Below are 18,974 nucleotides of genomic sequence, written 5' to 3'. Positions count from 1 at the left end.
ATAAAATAATGTATAAAAACATACAAATCAGAGATAAAAGTGATCAGATATCACACATCATAAAATAAGACACAAGCATCAGAAAACATCAACATCGGAGAAACAGTAGAACAGCAAAACATCCAAGAAACACAGCAACTAGCTGACTGTAAGCATAGGATTTTTCGTAGAGGAAGGTTTTAAGCCTACTCTTAAAGGCAGAGAGTGTGTCCGCCTTTCGGACCAAGACTGGAAGATTATTCCAGAGGTTAGGGGCCAGAAATTTGAAGGCTCTGCCTCCAATTCTACTCTTGGAGAGTGTAGGAATCACAAGCAGTCCTGCATTCTGTGAACGCAGTGGTCTGGAGGTCTGGAGGGCTGGAGGTCTGGAGGTCTGGAGGACCCAGGTTCAAGCCCCTGGATTGCAACCGAGGTCAACCACCTTGGGCCCCTGAGCAAGGCCCTTAACCCTTACTGCTCCCTGGGCGCCGTGCAAATGGCAGACCACTGTTCCTAGTTTGACTAGAAATGGGTTAAATGCAGAGAATACATTTCCCCATTCTGGGATTACTAAGGGAAAAATGTATGTATGTATGCAAATTAGACTAAACATTAAACAATTCAGACCGATATATTACCGATATGCTATTACTGTATTAGGGCAATGTTGTTAAACAAACAACTCTCACAATAATATATCACATTAGTTTAATTATCATTGTATAATGCTCGATAAAAAAATGACTTGTTTGACTAACATTTTATTAATTTTATTTTGATTTTCAGATTCAGATTAAGATGACTTTATTAATCCTTTTGGGAGGTTCCCTTGGGGAAATTGATATCTCCATCTCACACACACACAACACTGTCATTTATCAAACACCCCAAAAGCCAAAAAGATAAAAAAAATAAAAATAAAGCTGAAAATGGAAATAAAAGGTAAAAAATAAATAAAAATAAAAAGTGCAGTACCATAAAAATAATTATATGGCTAGAAAAAGTGTGGTGTAATATTGCACAAGTTATTGCACTGTCCTTAGGTTGTAGTTGAATATCTTTAGATATTTTTTTTTAAATATTTGGCATTTTAAATAAATAAATTACATTTTAAATAATACTACATGTTTTTATTTTTTTATTTTTATAAACTGACATCAACGCCGCTCCTGCTTGTAAGTGGAGTTTTATTTTGAAAACTCCCGGAAGTGGCTGTTCTTCGCTCGCTCATCGGTATAAGAGCTCTTCGTCTTTAGCTTTGCGGCTACGTTGTTGGTAGTCGGTTGTTTTCTTCGTAACCGCCGGGGTTCCTTCCCGTCGCCGCTGAACAATCGGCCATTAACTCCAAGCATCAGACGGACCACAGATTACAGGTTTGGTTTCCTTGCCACAGAAATACGGGATGTTTTCGGAAGGCTAGCTACGTCACGTTTTGTATCTGTTAAGGCTGATTTATGGTCCCGCGTTAAATCGACGCAGAGTCTACGGCGTAGGGTACGCAGAGTACGCTGCGTACCTTACGCCGTAGGCTCTGCGTCGATTTAACGCGGGACCATAATTCAGGCTTCAGCCATGTCACTGTATATCAATCAATGGTGCAGCCCAGCTCAGGAGCCGGGGTATTTTTAGCAGCTGACCTGCAATGCAATGAAGCAGGAGCAAATTCCCTCTCCTGTTTGCTGTGGTGGAGAACCATTGACGACATGACGCTGACATGGTGGTTGTAAATGTTGTATCTGTTCTGATCTGACCATGAATACAAACACAACCCCCCCCCCCCCCCCCCCCCCCCCCCAATCCCTGTCGTAATACTTGAACACATTTGTTACAATTATGCATTTGGCTTTAATTGTAGTTGATCCTCTGCGTACTTTGTAGTAAATCATACCTGTCAAGTTTTGGATTTAAAAATAAGGGACATTTTCCACCACCAGTCCAACCGAGGTCCAGTATCTTACATTTTGAGATAAAATAACTACCTGTCAACCACTTACAAACTACAATTATGCGCTCAGAACCTGATAGTTCTACGTTTTGTTGATGCTGAAATGCTGTGGACATTCCTACGTATGTAGTTTAGTTTATTTTCGGTCATGACACAAAAAAAAACAAAGAATAAAAATGACAACAAGAAAACGAATACACTGTTCAAAGAAAAACATTACAAAAAAGTTTCCAATATACAAATAACATCTAGACCGAAAAAGGTGTAGGCTGAAGCAAAGCTTATTATTTGCCTACCCTCAAAAAGATTAATTAAATTAATGAAATAAAAGCAAGAAGTAAGAGAAAGACTGCCAGTAAAACAAATTGCCTCCATGGGGATAACAAAATTCCTCAAGAAACAAAAAAGATTTTTAAAATAAAGGTGCAGTCTACATGTTACCTTCATCCTTAAAAAATCAAAGCAAATCACCAATTAAATAAATACCCAAATCAACATAGCAAGCATCACCACTCATTAATTTAATATAAGGACATCATCCTTCTTTTCAATGTTTTTTTAAATAAGTAAATCCTATAATAGAGCCCTAAATGAAAACACAAGTGAATTAAAGCGCATTTATTTATTTTAAATATTTTCAGTCTATATACGCATTGATTGTCTTCAAGTGAAACATTTACATTTTATTTTAATTTGTCATTTTCACTCATGTGGCTCTCTGGTATTAATGACTGATGACACAGACGCATGTTTCTGTGTCTCTAGCTGAAATAACTTTCAGAACTCGTAACTGTTCCCTGTTCTGCTCCTCTTTAGGAAAGTAAATTCGGTTTCCCATTTTTAGAGATATTTACATGAAGTCTTCGCTTTTTTGGCAGAAATATCTTCTCTTGTCTCGTTACATCCATCCATCTCTCTGATTTGTTGTTCCGAGTTTGTTCACGTTGTTGACACTAATCTCGCGAGAACTGCCACCCAGGCTACAGCATGTTTTTTTTTTTTTTCCTACAACAAAATGTATAATTTTATTTTCAACATGATAAACATTCCAACTATATCCCAACACAAGTACACGTGAACTGACAAAACAGAGTAAACTTTGATAATCCACTTGTTTTCAATTTCTAACAAATCAGTTAATCACAAAAAAAATACCAGTGTGCTGTTTTCATTACAAGGCTACAGCAGGTGGCAGTTCTCGTAAGGCTAGTGACAATTCAGTTTGCGGTCTAAAAATTATTATACTATAAAACGGGAAATTTACGGAAAAAAAAAACAATACGCGAGGACGGCAGGAAAGAGGGGTAAAATACGGTAGTTTGCCGGCCAAAACGGGAGACTTAACAGGTATATAGTAAATACTTTTATTTTATTCTGTTAAGCTTCCTTACATTGCGTTAAAGCAGTTTATAGACATGCGTGGGAATAAGTACTGCATTATCTTAATACATCCTTGACTTCAAATTGATATCCCGTCATGTCTGTAGAATGCATGAATTAATGACTCCAGATTGCACTTATCACTTGTATGATTAGTTGAGTCTATAAGGTTACTCTGGATGTAGTTGTGGTTTGAAGTTTGCAATGTGTGGATCACATCAGATGCTCTGTCCCAGTTCATAGAGGGGCTTTTTTCAAAGTTGGCATCCTCCTGAATTGTGACAGTTTCTGTTACTCTAAAAATGTGCATATTTTAACCATTGACAAGTTGTACACATTGCACTTCCTCTGCCCAGATGGACCAGCAGGACCAGTCGTATATGTTTGCAAGCCTCACAAGACCTCACTCGGAGCAGCTGCTGCAAGGCCTCCAGCTCTTGCGGCAGGATCATGAACTATGTGACATTGTCCTACGAGTGGGAGATGCCAAGATCCATGCCCACAAAGTAGTGTTGGCCAGTATCAGTCCTTACTTCAAGGCCATGTTTACGGGTAATCTTTCAGAAAAGGAGACATCCGAGGTGGAATTCCAGTGCATTGATGAGACTGCCTTGCAGGTAATTTTGGAGCAAACAGAAACCAGTTGCTATGATTGAGTGTTGTGGCATTCTTTGAGTGACACTTTTTTTTTGTATTCTTTCACTTCCAGGCCATCGTGGAGTATGCCTACACTGGCACGGTATTCATCTCCCAGGAAACGGTGGAATCGCTGCTTCCAGCTGCCAATTTACTCCAGGTTAAGCTGGTACTTAAAGAGTGTTGCTCTTTCTTGGAGAGCCAGCTGGATGCTGGAAACTGCATAGGCATTTCTCGCTTTGCAGAGACTTATGGTTGTCATGACTTGTGCCTGGCTGCAACTAAGTTTATCTGTGAAAACTTTGAAGAAGTTTGCCACACGGATGAGTTTTTTGAACTGACAAGAGCTGAGCTGGATGAAATCGTGTCCAATGACTGCCTTAAGGTGGTCACAGAGGAGACTGTATTTTATGCCCTCGAATCGTGGATCAAATATGATATAACTGAAAGACAGCAGCATCTCGCTCAGTTGCTGCACTGTGTTCGCCTTCCTCTTCTTAGCGTCAAATTCCTCACTCGCCTTTACGAAGCCAACCACCTTATACGAGATGACCACGCATGCAAGCACCTCCTCAACGAGGCCCTGAAGTACCACTTTATGCCTGAACACCGGCTATCCTATCAGACTGTGTTGTCAGCGCGGCCCAGATGTGCTCCGAAAGTGCTGCTTGCAGTTGGAGGCAAGGCCGGACTGTTTGCTACATTGGAAAGGTACCGACGACAACCACATACTAGGGCTGGGCGATATGGACCAAAAGTCATATCTCGATATTTTCTAGCTAAATGGCGATACTCAATATATATCGATATTTTTTCTGTGCCATAATTGGGGTTTCCCCCAAAGCATTATAGCATAGCATCTCTGTTAGCTTCATTTTTTTCTGAGGCAAACCCTTAAAAAAACTGTCCGTTTTAATACAAAGCCTCGTGTCAAATGTTACACAGGTACCTTTTATTAACAGAGGTCTGCACAATATCAAAATGTATAAAACAAATGAAATAAAAATAAACTGCCTGCATATATAGAATAAAATGCTTCTTGAATAAACAATTAAATTAAAATACACTGCAATTAATACAATGTAGACAGTAACAGGCAGACTTTTCCACTGAGGTTGACAGTTGTGCAAATAACAAAACATTTGTGCAAATCTCAAATAAAACATTCAAGTCAATTTGTCACAAAATAAGCTATATCAAAATCATAATTTTTTATTTTTTTTAAAAATCGGTATAAACGATATTGTCTCGTACCATATCACGTTTGAAAATATATCGATATATATTAAAATCTCGATATATCGCCCAGCCCTACCACATACGTGTATGTGGCTTTGTGTATTTGGCTTATCAAACTTTTCTTTAAATTTAACGCTATATTATTATTGATCTCTCTTTTTCAGCATGGAAATGTATTTCCCTCAGACGGATTCATGGATAGGACTTGCCCCTCTTAGTGTTCCCCGATATGAGTTCGGAGTGGCGGTGTTGGACCACAAGGTGTATGTGGTGGGAGGCATCGCCACACACATGAGACAAGGCATTAGCTATAGGAGACATGAGAGCACGGTGGAGAGGTGGGACCCTGAAACCAACACATGGTCCTCTGTGGAACGTATGGCCGAGTGTCGCAGCACGCTCGGAGTGGTGGTCCTGACGGGAGAACTGTACGCCCTGGGAGGCTATGATGGCCAATATTACCTTCAGTCTGTGGAGAAATATGTCCCAAAGCTGAAGGAGTGGCAACCTGTGGCGCCCATGACAAAGACTCGCAGCTGCTTTGCCACTGCTGTGCTGGACGGCATGATCTATGCTATCGGAGGTTACGGCCCTGCACACATGAACAGGTAATATCACTGAGTAATTAATATTTTTTGTTTTATCTTACAGGACTGTCTCAGAAAATTAGAATATTGTAATTTTCTGTAACGCAATTACAAAAATGTCATACATTCTGGATTCATTACAAATCAACTGAAATATTGCAAGCCTTTTATTATTTTAATATTGCTGATCATGGCTTACAGCTTAAGAAAACTCAAATATCCTATCTAAAAAAAATAGAATATTCTGGGAATCTTAATCTTAAACTGTAAGCCATGATCAGCAATATTAAAATAATAAAAGGCTTGCAATATTTCAGTTGATTTGTAATGAATCCAGAATGCATGACTTTTTTTTTTCTTTTTTTTTTATTGCATTACAGAAAATAAAGAACTTTATCACAATATTCTAATTTTCTGAGACAGTCCTGTATACGGTGCAAGGATGGGGGATTCTGGAATTTACATGGGTTATCTTCACACTAGTTATATGCTTAAACATTTTAGCAGAACACTTCTAGTGGTTTGTGCTCAGGACCATAGTAGACCTGGCAAAAACTGCTTAGGAGGGGGAATTAAACACAAGCACTTGAGCTGTTCTCCAAACAATTCATATACTAGTTTTGGGAAGAAGGACCAGTCCAGAGACCAAACATCACAACCCCCTGAACCAAAATATAGCTTTTGGACAGATCAGAGCTCTTATTGGCAAAAGGAGGGCTTAACTCGGTATTTGCCAGATAATCTCAATGTTTAAGCGGATCAGCGTAGATCCACAAAGATCATTACACTAATTTGAGTAACTTTCATTTCATGTTGTAAAAGAGCTGTAAAAGTATGCATGTCTTGGTACAAAATTGCAATTCACTTCAAAACACTCATCATTCAAAGTCCGCCCTCTCAGACACTTGACAGTGTATGCTGCATTAAGCAAAGGTTTTTATTACCATGTGGATGACATGGCACTGTGGCCTTCACGCTGCACCTCAGCAGCTTATTCTGACAAGACCCAGGAAAGTCACGCAGCTCAAATCGGAAAAACATGACTTTCCTCTCTTCCCGGTATGCTTATACATGTGGTGAGACAGTAGGGACATGGGGTTTAGTATGGTCTTTGTCCTGTTAAGGGGGGGTCTGTTTCTTTTAAGACCCATCGTAACTTTCTCTCTTGGGATCTTGTTAGATATTTAATGGAAATGGCAATCAAGTGCTGGATATCAAGTGTTGCTGAGAAAATGGCCAGGGAGCTGGTAATGATCGGTGGACTCATAACAGAGGTGCCTGCTGATGTTTCATCAGGGTGCCTGCCTGTGTGTTGCTCTGGATCGCTAAGGAGCTTCATCCCTGTTGCAGGTTTCCTTGACACCAAAACCCCTTCAGGAGAATGTGTTTGCACAGAGAATCTCTGGGGACTTTTTCTTTTCTTTTCTTCAATCCCTCATGGCTTGTGCATCCTTGATTGTGCTACAAAACAGTCCCAGATCACCAATGTTTCCATATCTGCCAGAATTTCATAATTTTGTTTTTTGTCTTGAGAAGGTTATTATACAAAGGCAATTGGGTTAGGTTGTAGTATATTTCTAAAATATTTAGGCTGCATGACAAGGTTCTGTTTTAAAAAATATATATATAACGATTCAAATGTATCGATTCAAATGTCAGGAATCGATTCGATTCCGAATCTTAATATTCAGAATCGATTATCATGATTCGATTCGATATTGATTTGGCTTAGTGTTATTTAAAATGTTTTTTGAGCTGTTGCCTGAATTATGACTGTAAAATAACTAGTGAAATAATAATTTCACAATAATTATTGTGAAATAACTAAGAAATAAATAACTCAAACAGGCCTTTCAATATCCATTTAAAGTGCAAAAAAGAAAGAAATTGCAACAGTTCATGCCGTAAACAAATCATTTTAGCTTATCTAATTTATTCTGTCACCAGGTACACGTATTGCCATGAAGCACCTGGCATTTTTCAGAAGTGTCATGACAAACTGTGTGTCCGACTACTGGGATTAAAGTTCACCTGGCGAAAATTATGAAAAAAAAAATCGATCTTTAGACATAAGAATCGATTTTTAGGAATTAATATGAGAATCTATTTAGAATCGGAAAATCGATTTTTTTTTTTTTTTTTTTTTTTTTTTCTTTCCAACACAGGCCTAATAACTATACATCTATCTATCCATCCATACATATTTGATATTTTGTTGTTCTGGAAAACGACCTAATACATTTTATTCAGTAATAAATATGAATCTAGCAATCACACCATGCAAACATTGGATATTCACAAGACATCTCACAGTTCAAAATACATTTGTAACACAATGTGAGCATTGCTTTATCTCTGCATGGCTAGGCTGTCATACGTTTTTAAAAACCACTTTTGGGTGTACTGATTGTTGCATCTGCTTTCCCAGTGTGGAGCGGTACGACCCCAGCAAGGATGCCTGGGAAATGGTAGCCCCCATGGCAGATAAGAGGATCAACTTTGGGGTTGGGGTCATGCTGGGCTTCATATTCGTGGTTGGTGGACACAACGGTGTCTCTCACCTGTCCAGCATTGAGAGGTTCGATCCACATCAGAACCAGTGGACAGCCTGCCGGCCAATGAATGAACCCCGAACGGGTGAGTTTTTATTTATTTTTAATAGATTTGAATTTATGACGATGACGTATTTGAACTTGCTGGTAATTTTTTATTTTTTTTTTGCACTGTCCATCAAATGGGGAGTGGTTATAGTGACGGTAGCATGATCTTCTTACAGGTGTGGGATCTGCAATTGTGGACAACTACCTCTATGTGGTTGGAGGCCACTCCGGCTCATCCTACCTGAACACCGTCCAGCGTTACGACCCTATCTCGGACAGCTGGTCGGACTCTAGTGGCATGATGTACTGCCGTTGTAACTTCGGTCTGACTGCCCTTTGACCAATGGCCCAGCCAGCCCGGACCCAGTGAAAACTCTTGGACATAGACTTTATTTTTTGTTTCCCCCTCTTTTTTGTTGTCTCCTCCTGTTTCCCCACATTCATCCTCTGAGTGCAGACAAGCTCAGCTGCACACCTACAGAAACATCAGAGCGTTTTCTGGGTGGATGGATGGATGGATGTGCAGGGCTAGCGAGCTAGCTGGCTGGCTGGCTGCAGGGGACCACAGTCATGACTGCAGAGATGAGGAAGAGCCGTTAAATTAATGAACAAGGAAGATATTTGGATGTCTGGCACATGGCTATCACTGCTCTTCTGCTGCCGGGCCACAGTGAAGCCTCTGGGTCATGTGTCTGAGCGTTGTGGGGAAAAATCTGATAGTGGTTCAGGATTGTATGTTGGATATTTTTGTTCTTTCATGTCATTCTATATTTTATTTGTCTGCTGCAGTCAGAACTGTGGTCAAATTTTGTAGAACAATGCAGATTGCTTGTGTATTTATATGAAGGTGTGATAGTTGGCCATGCTCTCTCTGTGTGTCTGTGTGTGAGAGTGGGAGCGTGCGCGCACTCTAGGGGCAAGTGCATGTCAGGACTGTTTGTTACATGTCTGTGTGCAGAACTGAGGCTCGAGCAAAACGGCATCGTTCTGCAGCCAAATTAGTGCTTCACAACAAAAAGAGCAAAGTTGGAATCTTTATATTTTCTCTAAAAAAGGGCTGCCTTTCTTGTGTAAATAGTCAAAATGAAGTATATAGATAATATATCCTCTAGTGCATTGCCTGTAAATGTTTGTGCACTGGGTCACTAACGTGTGCGTGAATGTGTGTACTTTGCTTCCCAGGGTCACTCTAGCGACAAATCCCCCTCCCAAGTGTTTGCCACTAGTCCTTGCTTTGCAAAAATTCCCGTGTTTTTAGCTTCTGTTATATCTTTCTGTCAGGCCATGCACTCGTTACTTTTCCCAACAGTCGAAATCAACGTCTGCCCTTTTTTTGTCACCCTTTTGCTCTGTACACAATACTAACTGGTGCTATATCTAGAATTCAGGATTCAGATGTTTGTCTGTTGCTTTACAGAATCTGGTCAGCCTCCTGTTTGGGCTCTGTTACATGATTTTGCTTTTTTTTTTTTTTTTTATGCATTACATGCATAAATCTAAATGGGGGCCCAACCATGCAATAAGAAAATCCTATTGAAAGGGAAAGAGGGCTTGGACAACCACAAAATTGTCCTAAAAGCCTGAAGATTAGCATTATGTTTTTATATTTTCTTTTATGATTATAAAATCATTGTTGCAGGATACAAGCATGCCATTTAATTCTGGCACTTGCTATCTTGAGTGTGCTTGCTACCTGTTATCATCTTCCTGTGGCCAGGTTTTGCTTGCATGCTCAGGTCTGAACTAATTATCCACAGCTTCATGTGAAGTGCCAAAACTTTTTTGTTTTAACAACCGTAGCACTGGAAACAACCTCCCTCTTGTGCCACAGTGGAAAGAGTTTCTTCTCATGCTCATTGCTGAAGTATTTGCGTTCGGTTCTTCCATGGAAGATAAAGCCCTGTCTTGGGTGCCCTGCGTGTACCGTGACTCGGTACCGGCTGAGTGTGTCACTGCGCGGCTTTCTTGCTCAGCTGACAACACATCAAGCGACGCAGAGCAGAGGCAGGTCTGGGGGTGAGGGGGAGGCTTGCTGAATCACTGTTCATCTCCAAGTCTTGTTTGCATACAAGTAAAAACTCTAACCAAGCTTTGCATTGCACTTACCAAACTATTTGATACATATTGTAATTTGTACAGACCGTTTTTGATTTAAGCTAATGGCACTTAGATGATGCAATAAGACTTCCCTCTTTTGGATGAGTATGTTTCGTGTTTTGTCTCTTTAAAAAGCCAAGGCCTCTCATATTGCTGTAACAGAACCCTACATGGAATGTTTGCTGGTAATGTGTACGTCTACTGAAACATCAAATGGTATCACTGACCTTGCCTCAAAACTATCGGGCATCTTGTGTTGTCATTTTGTTGTGCATGCTGGTTCATCCAGACATAAATCCTCTCAAGGATAAATATTCATAGATAATCTGCTTATATTTGGGAGCAAATTGGAGAACTTTAACATGTTTCAGCCATTACCGCAAGTCTTTTAAACACTTTTAAATTAAGACTGGGTAAGGGCAAAATTAACATTTCAAAATACAAATGCCTTGTGATTTGGTCAAGATGTCATTAATCTATTTGTTTTATTTTTAAACATTGCTTACTACATTCCTTTTTAGAAGAAAAACGCATGAGCGACCCAATTTCCATTTCTACAAATGCTCGTTTATTTTATGGCTATTTTGAATTTATTTGTATTATGTTCTGTAGCACATTGGTCTGTTTTGTTAGACTTCACCAGGACAACCGGCACAAATCACGCAGGCGTAATTAAGTGCTGCTGTCATTATTCATCAGCATCACTGTTGTCATTTCTGAGGTGAATACCAACTACTACAGTTTTGGAGAAAAGCTGACGGAAATCTGCAAACATGAATCTGCAAAAAGGATGATTTTGGTTTTGTGTGTGTTTTTGTTTTTAATTATAGCCTAACTAATGTCTTGTGTTGCCACCACTCACCAAAGTGCTTGTACAAAGAAAGCGGATGGATGACTTAACACCTGGTATGCGACGAGCTGCCGCACTTATGTTTGTGTCTGAGAGAGAAACTCCCATGAAACTGATGTCAATGTTCGCCAAAATGACAACTCTGCTTCTTTTACATTTCCCATTTTGTGTGGCTGGAGTACGGTGAAAATCTTGAATTTTATATCCTGTGGATTAATGCTGGAAGTACAAGATTGCATTAAGTGTAAAAAGAGGAAAAAAAAATTGTAGCTTTTCACATTTTATCGCATTTGATTGAAAACATTTTACATAAATTTTAGTCAGTTTGTGTGGTGCAGTTTAAAATAAATGCCTGCCTTAAAAGGTACCGCCTGATATCCTGCATCTCTTCTTTCACTCATGAAAAATGTAAAACAAAACGCAACCAGACAGAGTACTGAAAAATATTTGTATTTGCATTTTAAGGACAGTTGTCTACAGAAAAGAAACAGACCAAAACTTACTCGCAATCAACACTCAACAGATGTAGGTAAAAGCTTTTTTATGGCAGAGGCACTATGTGAAAAGTTCAACAACCTTCACAAAAATGACATTTATGTAGAAGACTGGACAGTAAGCTGAAGTGGAGGGCGTTTATCAGCACAGGAATGCTGCTTCATGCCATAAAAGCCAGTTTGGTCACGTTTAAGCTTTTAGTATCAGAGACCAAATTACAGGCTGCTTTAATCATTCTTTACATTTAATAACTTTCCATTCTAACATTCACACTTTGTATAAAACACTCACCCTCAACTTTAACGTCTTAACCTGCACACATGCACTTTGCTACAGTTTGGTAGTTAATTTCCCTCACCACAGTGTGAATTAGAAAAAGCACCAGTTTAATTATTTTCTTTTTCTTTTTTTACAGAAAGATAATGCTTTAATATAAAGTGGAAAAAAGCACAGGAGATGATACTTTAGCTGGAAATGTGATAACGCATCTCTTCCAAACAGCCATTAATTATACAGCGGTATTCCACGATAAATTTACCAACTGTTTAAGGTGTTTCAACTGTTTCCAAACTTGTTTTGTAAAAGACTTGCACCAAGAATCACGTTCTCCATCATCATTAATACCCATCAACCCAGCACCATTATAGTACCTCAAAAATCAAGAGTTTTTCATTTGCACAGAAAGCATACAGGTGTTCGTGATTGAGTCTTAAAATTGACAAAGGAATAATACTCAGCATGACCTAAGGATGCATTGTAACGTCAATATAAGAACAGTTGTAGAAAAATAATGCCGACACTAGAGAAGATGCTGCTCTCTGCTTTGTGAAACCCATCTGCACTGCATGTCCATCTATGGCAGGAAAAACATCACTTGTGAGAGGCGCGAATGTAGACCAGAGAGGACAGCAGCAGGAACTCTGGAGGCTTGTGAAGTAGGACCAAGTTATCGTTCCTTAGGCCGTCGTAGTGCATCCAGCAGCCGTCTATCTGGAACGCTGCTGAGTAGTGATGCTCCTCCTTGTTGAAGAGCGTGGCGCCCTCCAGTAAGTATCTGAGGAAGAAAAAACTTGATTCTGTTTAGATTTCTCTTTGGTTTACAGTAGTCTCAAACACATATGGAGTCATAAACATGTTTTACTATTATAATTCTAATATTCTGATTTATAAATTAAAGAAAAGTATAAATGAAAAGGTATTTTAAAACGAGTTATTTCTGCAATGCTCTGCAATGGCCAGTGGAGGCATACATGGACTTAAGGAACTGGAAAGTGATTCTCAAGAGGAGGAAGAGCAAATAACTTTATGCAAGTGAAAAATTCCGGTTCTAAAATATTGGAAACATAATATTAGAGCGGTGGAGCTTCAGGCTTCACAGCTTATGATTTCATTACAACAAAATTAATGTTTTGCCACTATTACAGCCATAAACAAGGTTTCAGCCCTGTCATCTTTGCAACAAGAGAAAAACCCACTAAGTCGTTTTTTTTCCTGCTCTTTTCTCCATCCAAGTTGTGCTGATTTCACCCATTGACACGTGACGCTATGTCTTTTCAATCCATTTATTCATATTTATTCTTTTTATCAGTTTTTAAAGCAAGTCCATCTGGGAACACAACCACCACCTACATGTTTCCCTCACTTATTTTTCTTTGCATTCATTTTTTTATTCTTATTCTAACAAATATTTTATGCCGGTGTCCTCCATGTGTCATTTTTGTGAATACATTTATAAAAAGAAAATTAAGGACAGGACTACCAAGATTGAATGCAGATAGTTGTACGGTGGATCAATCTTTTTTTTTTTTTTTTTTTTTTTTTTACTGGCGAGGCGAAGGTTGATCTGCTTTTATCTGTTACTGTTTACATTACTGATTTTGTGCTTCTATTTTTCAACTTGTGCAATCAACTTTATCTGCACTCGAGGGCTGAAAACATAGTCGATGCAAAAAAAAAGTGCATGTGATTAGAGCTTGTATCTGTTTCTGTCTTTCTCTCTCTCTGAACATGCGACTTAACAAACCAGAGACCAGCGGGAACACACCGATGATTCTTCATACCTTTGCTGACAGAGAGTCAGGTGGTAAGGTACATATGACAGTTCCTCTGACCTCCACTGCTGCATGTTGAGAATAACAAAAGGTGGAGGGCCATGGCAGAAAACCCTCTGAGACAACTCCCTTAAGCCGTCACACCTGGTGAGAATAGATTTACAGGACCGTCTCAGAAAATTTTAATATTGTGATAAAGTCCTTTATTTAATGCAAAAATGTCATACATTCTGGATTCATTACAAATCAACTGAAATATTGCAAGCCTTTTATTATTTTAATATTGCTGATCATGGCTTACAGCTTAAGAAAACTCAAATATCCTATCTCAAAAAATTTGAATATTCTGGGAATCTTAATCTGTAAGCCATAATCAGCAATATTAAAATAATAAAAGGCTTGCAATATTTCAGTTGATTTGTAATGAATCCAGAATGTATGAAATTTTTGTTTTTTTTAATTGCATTACAGAAAATAAAGAACTTTATCACAATATTCTAATTTTCTGAGACAGTCCTGTAGCTGGTTACAGAAGTAGCCTACAGTACCAAAGTGCTGAAACAGAAGATACAAACACCATATTGTGTCTCACCCCTGTTCTGGGCAAAGAAGGAGCTTGGGACAGAAGAACTCGTCCACAGCCGACTGAACTGGATCTTTGTGAGGAAGTTCATGGGGAGGGCTGAGGGGAATCCAGAAGGAAACATCAATATTGGATAGAGCTGACAGGATAACACAAAGAAATCTGTCATAAAGCTGAAATGCGTAGAGCTTACCTGATGTTGACCGTGCTCTTGATGAAAAGCTGGAAACGGGCCGGACAGCTCCGGTTGGTGCACAGGCTCTCCTGCCTGGTAGACATGAGGTTCTCCAGGTTCTCTGTGAAGTTATCGTGCTCGTTTCCAAACAGGTCGATCTCCAGGGCTGCCTTGTGGATCTTTGAGCGGTACTGTCTTTTAGACATCCTGTTCCAGATCCACAGAATCTTCACTGTGGTGTAGTCAAAGGAGTCCATCAGGTAGAGGAAATGCTCCACAAACTGCTTGCCCAGGAAGACACCGAGCTCCCTATGAAAACCCCGGTTGTCCCGCAGAATCACGTACAGGATCATGAGGAAGCCGTCAATGGTGCAGGTGTTTTTCAGCTGGATTTCCACATAAAGAGGGATGCATGATATGGCCTTTCGTCCTGCCTTGATGGTAAAGACACCACCCCAAGGAAGCACAGGCCTCCAGAAGGAGCGGTCTTCTTCATCATTGTTATTTATTGAGGCACGAATTTCTTCAAACAGAGTCTTAGATCTAAAGAGATATGATGTATGAGTTACCTGAGGAAACATAGCTCATTGGACACTGGGAGATTGTTTCATGAAAACATCAGTCCTACGTTGGATATTTGGTAAAACTACACAAAACAATGACAGAAACCAAAAGCTAAATAGCAGATATGTAAAATTCATCCACAGGACTCATATTCAGGTTCCCTGCACAGAAACCGGGCAGTCACTTCCAAACACAACATCTCAAGTTTGCAGATATGGTTTCATAATGTTTAGAAAATCCATGTGTGTATAGGTGTTTTTGGGAATAGAAATGGATTTGTATACCAGATAAGGCACTATGTCTGTGAACACCATTTACCAGCAAAGGTTTTGTTTTTGAGGGATTTATAACAATTTGTTTTGAGAGATGTTTAGCATGGACAAGCTAAAAATACAAGCAAAATGCAATAATATTAGTTGGTAGCAACATCAACACTCTGCGTACTTTAAATTTTTATTGCAAGAAATACAATTATACTTAGTACAAGAAGTAAGAAAATGTGGCACCATTTAAGGGGAAATAAATAGGCTTTCCAATGGTACATGATTAATAGCCTTGAAGCATTGTTACAACAAAGAAATAATTGACCAAACACAAATGTTCTTACTTTTGGTGCTAAGTATGTTAAGAGACAGGATGGTGACATCTTACTGGGGCTCAAATATGCCTTTTGATGGATGACTTCAACTTTCCTTTGTGCAAAAATATAAAAAAAAGTTTTACAGCAAAACTTTGACTTTTTTTAAATCCAGAGGTAAAAATGCTTTCATAAGGAAATAGGTTAACGAGGAGTGTGATAAAAAAATAAAATAGGGAAAAATGGTATATTATACTTGCTTAAGATATGTTTAGATATTTATATGGATATTTACGCAGTATATATTATATGTTGAGAGGGATAGTTATAATTATGTAATATATGTTATATATTTATTATGTATGTAGCATATATATATATATATTTATAGGGACATTTATGCAATTTATATAGTATATATTTATATAGCTTTATATAATATTTGTATTTTCTATATATTTATATAATATTTATGTAATATTTATATTTTCTATATACTTATATAGAATAGAATAGAATACTTTATTGTCAATGTACCTGGGTACAGTGAGATTGAAAGCAGCATCACCTCTCGAGTGCAAGACAAATAAGAACAATAGTGCAAACAATAAGAAATATAAGAATATAAGAAATATAAATAATATAAAAAAGGTTAAGGTGCATTTGAATAGTGAAGACCTGAGATTCTATTTACAGATGATAGTATATAGTTACACATGTAGTGGTATATTGCACAGATAGTCCGGGAGAAGTATTGCACGGTAAAAAACAGTAACAAAGACATTCACGTTTTATTCAGGGCGGTTATGGCTTTGGGGAAAAAGCTTTTTTTAAGTCTGTTTTTGACCTGATGACTCTGTAGCATCTTCCTGAAGGCAGCAGGTCAAACAGGTCAGAGCCGGTTATATGGATAATTATGTAGTAATAGGCATGTTTACGTAGTATTTATATAGACTATATTTATATGGATATTGTGTAGATATAATAATAGCAATAATGTAAATTCATAGAGTTATAAAGGGGTAGAAACTAGGAAAAAGTGTATACTTCTTCCTACTTTTTTATTTTTTATATACATGTTCGAAATAAATTCAATTCACAATTCACATTCACAAGTAAGTAACTTAAAATATCAGAGGAATGTTCACAGAGAGAGAAAGGGCCTATAATCTAAGGGGAGAACTAAATTTTAGAAAATATAAAGTACGAACAACAATGAAAAGCATGTGCATATCGAACTGTGGAGTGACTCTGTGGAACAGTTTGGAGCAGGAAATGAAACAAAGTAATAACATAAATCTGTTTAAAAAGAAATACAAAAAATTATTTATAAACAGGTATATGGAAGAGGAAATAGGTTGACGGGGAGTGTGAGAAACAAATAAGGTGGGGAAAAATGGTATATTATACTTGCTTAAGATATGTTTAGATATTTATGTAGTATATATTATCTGTTGAGAGGGATAGTTGAAATTATGTAATGTATGTTATATATTTATTGGGTATGTAGCACATATATATTTATAGGGATATTTATGTAGTTTATATAGTGTATATTTATATAGATTTATATAATAGTTGTATTTTCTAGATATTGATATAACATTTATGTAATATTTATATTGTCTATATACTTATATGGATAATTATGTAATAATAGGCATGTTTACGGAGTATTTATATAGATTATATTTATATGGATATTGTGTAGATAGAATACTGTAATAGCAATAATGTAAATCCATAGAGTTATAAAGGGGTAGGAACTAGGAAAAAGTGTATACTTCTTCCTACTTTTTTATTTTTTATATACATGTTCGAAATAAATTCAATTCACATTCACAAGTAAATAACTTAAAAAAAACATGCTTTTTTAAAATTACACATAAGATTGCAGCGACTACACTCTAAAGCCACTTTTTGGGATGATGACAGTTGTCAGCTGTCAGTGGCAGCTACCGGAAGTTCCCTCTGAGACCGGACGACCACCGGAAGTGCCACTGCCACTATTGAGCTGCCATGCCTGCTGTTCAGCACTGACGTAAACACGGGCTGTGTGACTACGTGACTCCTTCAAATACAGAAAAGCATGGGCGAGAAAGGTCCGGGTTCCCTACGAGGAGAAGTCAGCAATCAAAAACCTGCCAGCCTGTCTAACTGGCAACCCTCAATCAACTTACCTTTCTGAGTTGAAACTGTTTGAAAATCGCGAGAGATCCTCGTTATCGATCAAAACGCTGAATCTATTCTCCATAGCTCCCCGTGTTTCTTCATGTCTTCCATCGGGTGTAAAACCTGGTAATCAAGCAATGTTTAGTTTCATTTTACCCAACTTTCTAGCTACTATGTGCAGATTGACGCCTTTTGCATGAACCTAAACAATCTCTCGTGCACCGAGTTGACCTATATAAACACTACATTGTGTTTGGGTGTTGCTGCCCTCTAGCGGCTCATCGCGGAACAGCACGTTCACTGTTGTGGGAGGCAGGAGACGACTCGAGTTTCTATTGGTCAACGGCGTCAGCGGGACCGTAGACATATATACATAGACGCCTCATCGATCGCTGCTGAGCGGCGCTGATGAGCCGTGTGGCCGCCAATTTGGTGCGGGCACCCGCTCCACTCAGTGTCATCTGTCTGGCTGGTGCAGTTTAGTGTCAGCGCATTTAATCAGTCATAACTCGCAGAATACAGGGATTTTTTTTTCTGCAAACGTCATACATCTAGGCATAATACCGGACACATGAACCGGTGTATTTTAATATTCATAGTAGGTTTAAATACACGTAAAAACACGACTATATGATAGACAAGCAGAAGCAGATTGTGTAAAACTATTTTAATATGTGTAAAAATATTTTAATATGTAGAAACAATAATAAACATATGTATATATATATATATATATATATATATATATATATATATATATATATATATATATATATATATAAACATCTCCATATATATTAATTTATATATACATATAAATCTCTCTCTTTCTCTCTCGCCTTATACACTATGGCATGCCGTTCAGGAAATTAATCTCTGAATATATGGAATGAAACAACAAGATTAATTGAAAGAAAGATTAATTCCCTGAACAGCAAGCCATATATATCTCACAAACCATATTTACACATATGCTAAAAGCCCTGAAAGAGGACTGCTGGATTTTATCATATGGGAACAGATAATTTGTGCTGATTACAAATA

General features: G+C 38.1%; 2 protein-coding genes across 3 annotated transcripts; one reads left to right on the top strand and one right to left on the bottom strand.

Annotated features, from left to right (window-relative positions):
- The first annotated feature begins 1,212 nt into the window (after positions 1–1,212).
- Positions 1,213–11,680, top strand: LOC133461907 (kelch-like protein 28). Its single transcript, XM_061742916.1, has 6 exons — positions 1,213–1,352; positions 3,661–3,921; positions 4,014–4,651; positions 5,344–5,787; positions 8,195–8,403; positions 8,543–11,680. The coding sequence occupies exons 2-6, from the start codon at positions 3,661–3,663 to the stop codon at positions 8,704–8,706; spliced, it is 1,716 nt and encodes a 571-aa protein (XP_061598900.1). The 5' UTR covers positions 1,213–1,352; the 3' UTR covers positions 8,707–11,680.
- Positions 11,681–11,753: 73 nt separating this feature from the next.
- c16h14orf28 (chromosome 16 C14orf28 homolog) lies at positions 11,754–18,166 on the bottom strand. Of its 2 annotated transcripts, none has more exons than XM_061742917.1 (5): positions 17,939–18,166; positions 14,636–15,160; positions 14,452–14,541; positions 13,869–14,003; positions 11,754–12,877 (listed from the first exon to the last, which is right to left on the bottom strand). In XM_061742917.1, exons 1-5 carry the CDS (start codon positions 18,010–18,012, stop codon positions 12,679–12,681), a joined length of 1,023 nt encoding a protein of 340 aa, XP_061598901.1. In that variant the 5' UTR covers positions 18,013–18,166; the 3' UTR covers positions 11,754–12,678. The 2 variants fall into 2 exon arrangements, with proteins under 2 accessions (XP_061598901.1, XP_061598902.1); XM_061742918.1 differs by having other exon boundaries at positions 11,754–12,862.
- Between the last annotated feature and the right edge of the window lie 808 nt (positions 18,167–18,974).

Source organism: Cololabis saira, chromosome 16 (assembly GCF_033807715.1).
Source record: "Cololabis saira isolate AMF1-May2022 chromosome 16, fColSai1.1, whole genome shotgun sequence".
Taxonomy (NCBI): Eukaryota; Metazoa; Chordata; class Actinopteri; order Beloniformes; family Belonidae; genus Cololabis; species Cololabis saira.
The sequence above is the reverse complement of the archived record's forward strand: the minus strand, read 5'-3'. Positions and strand labels throughout refer to the sequence as shown.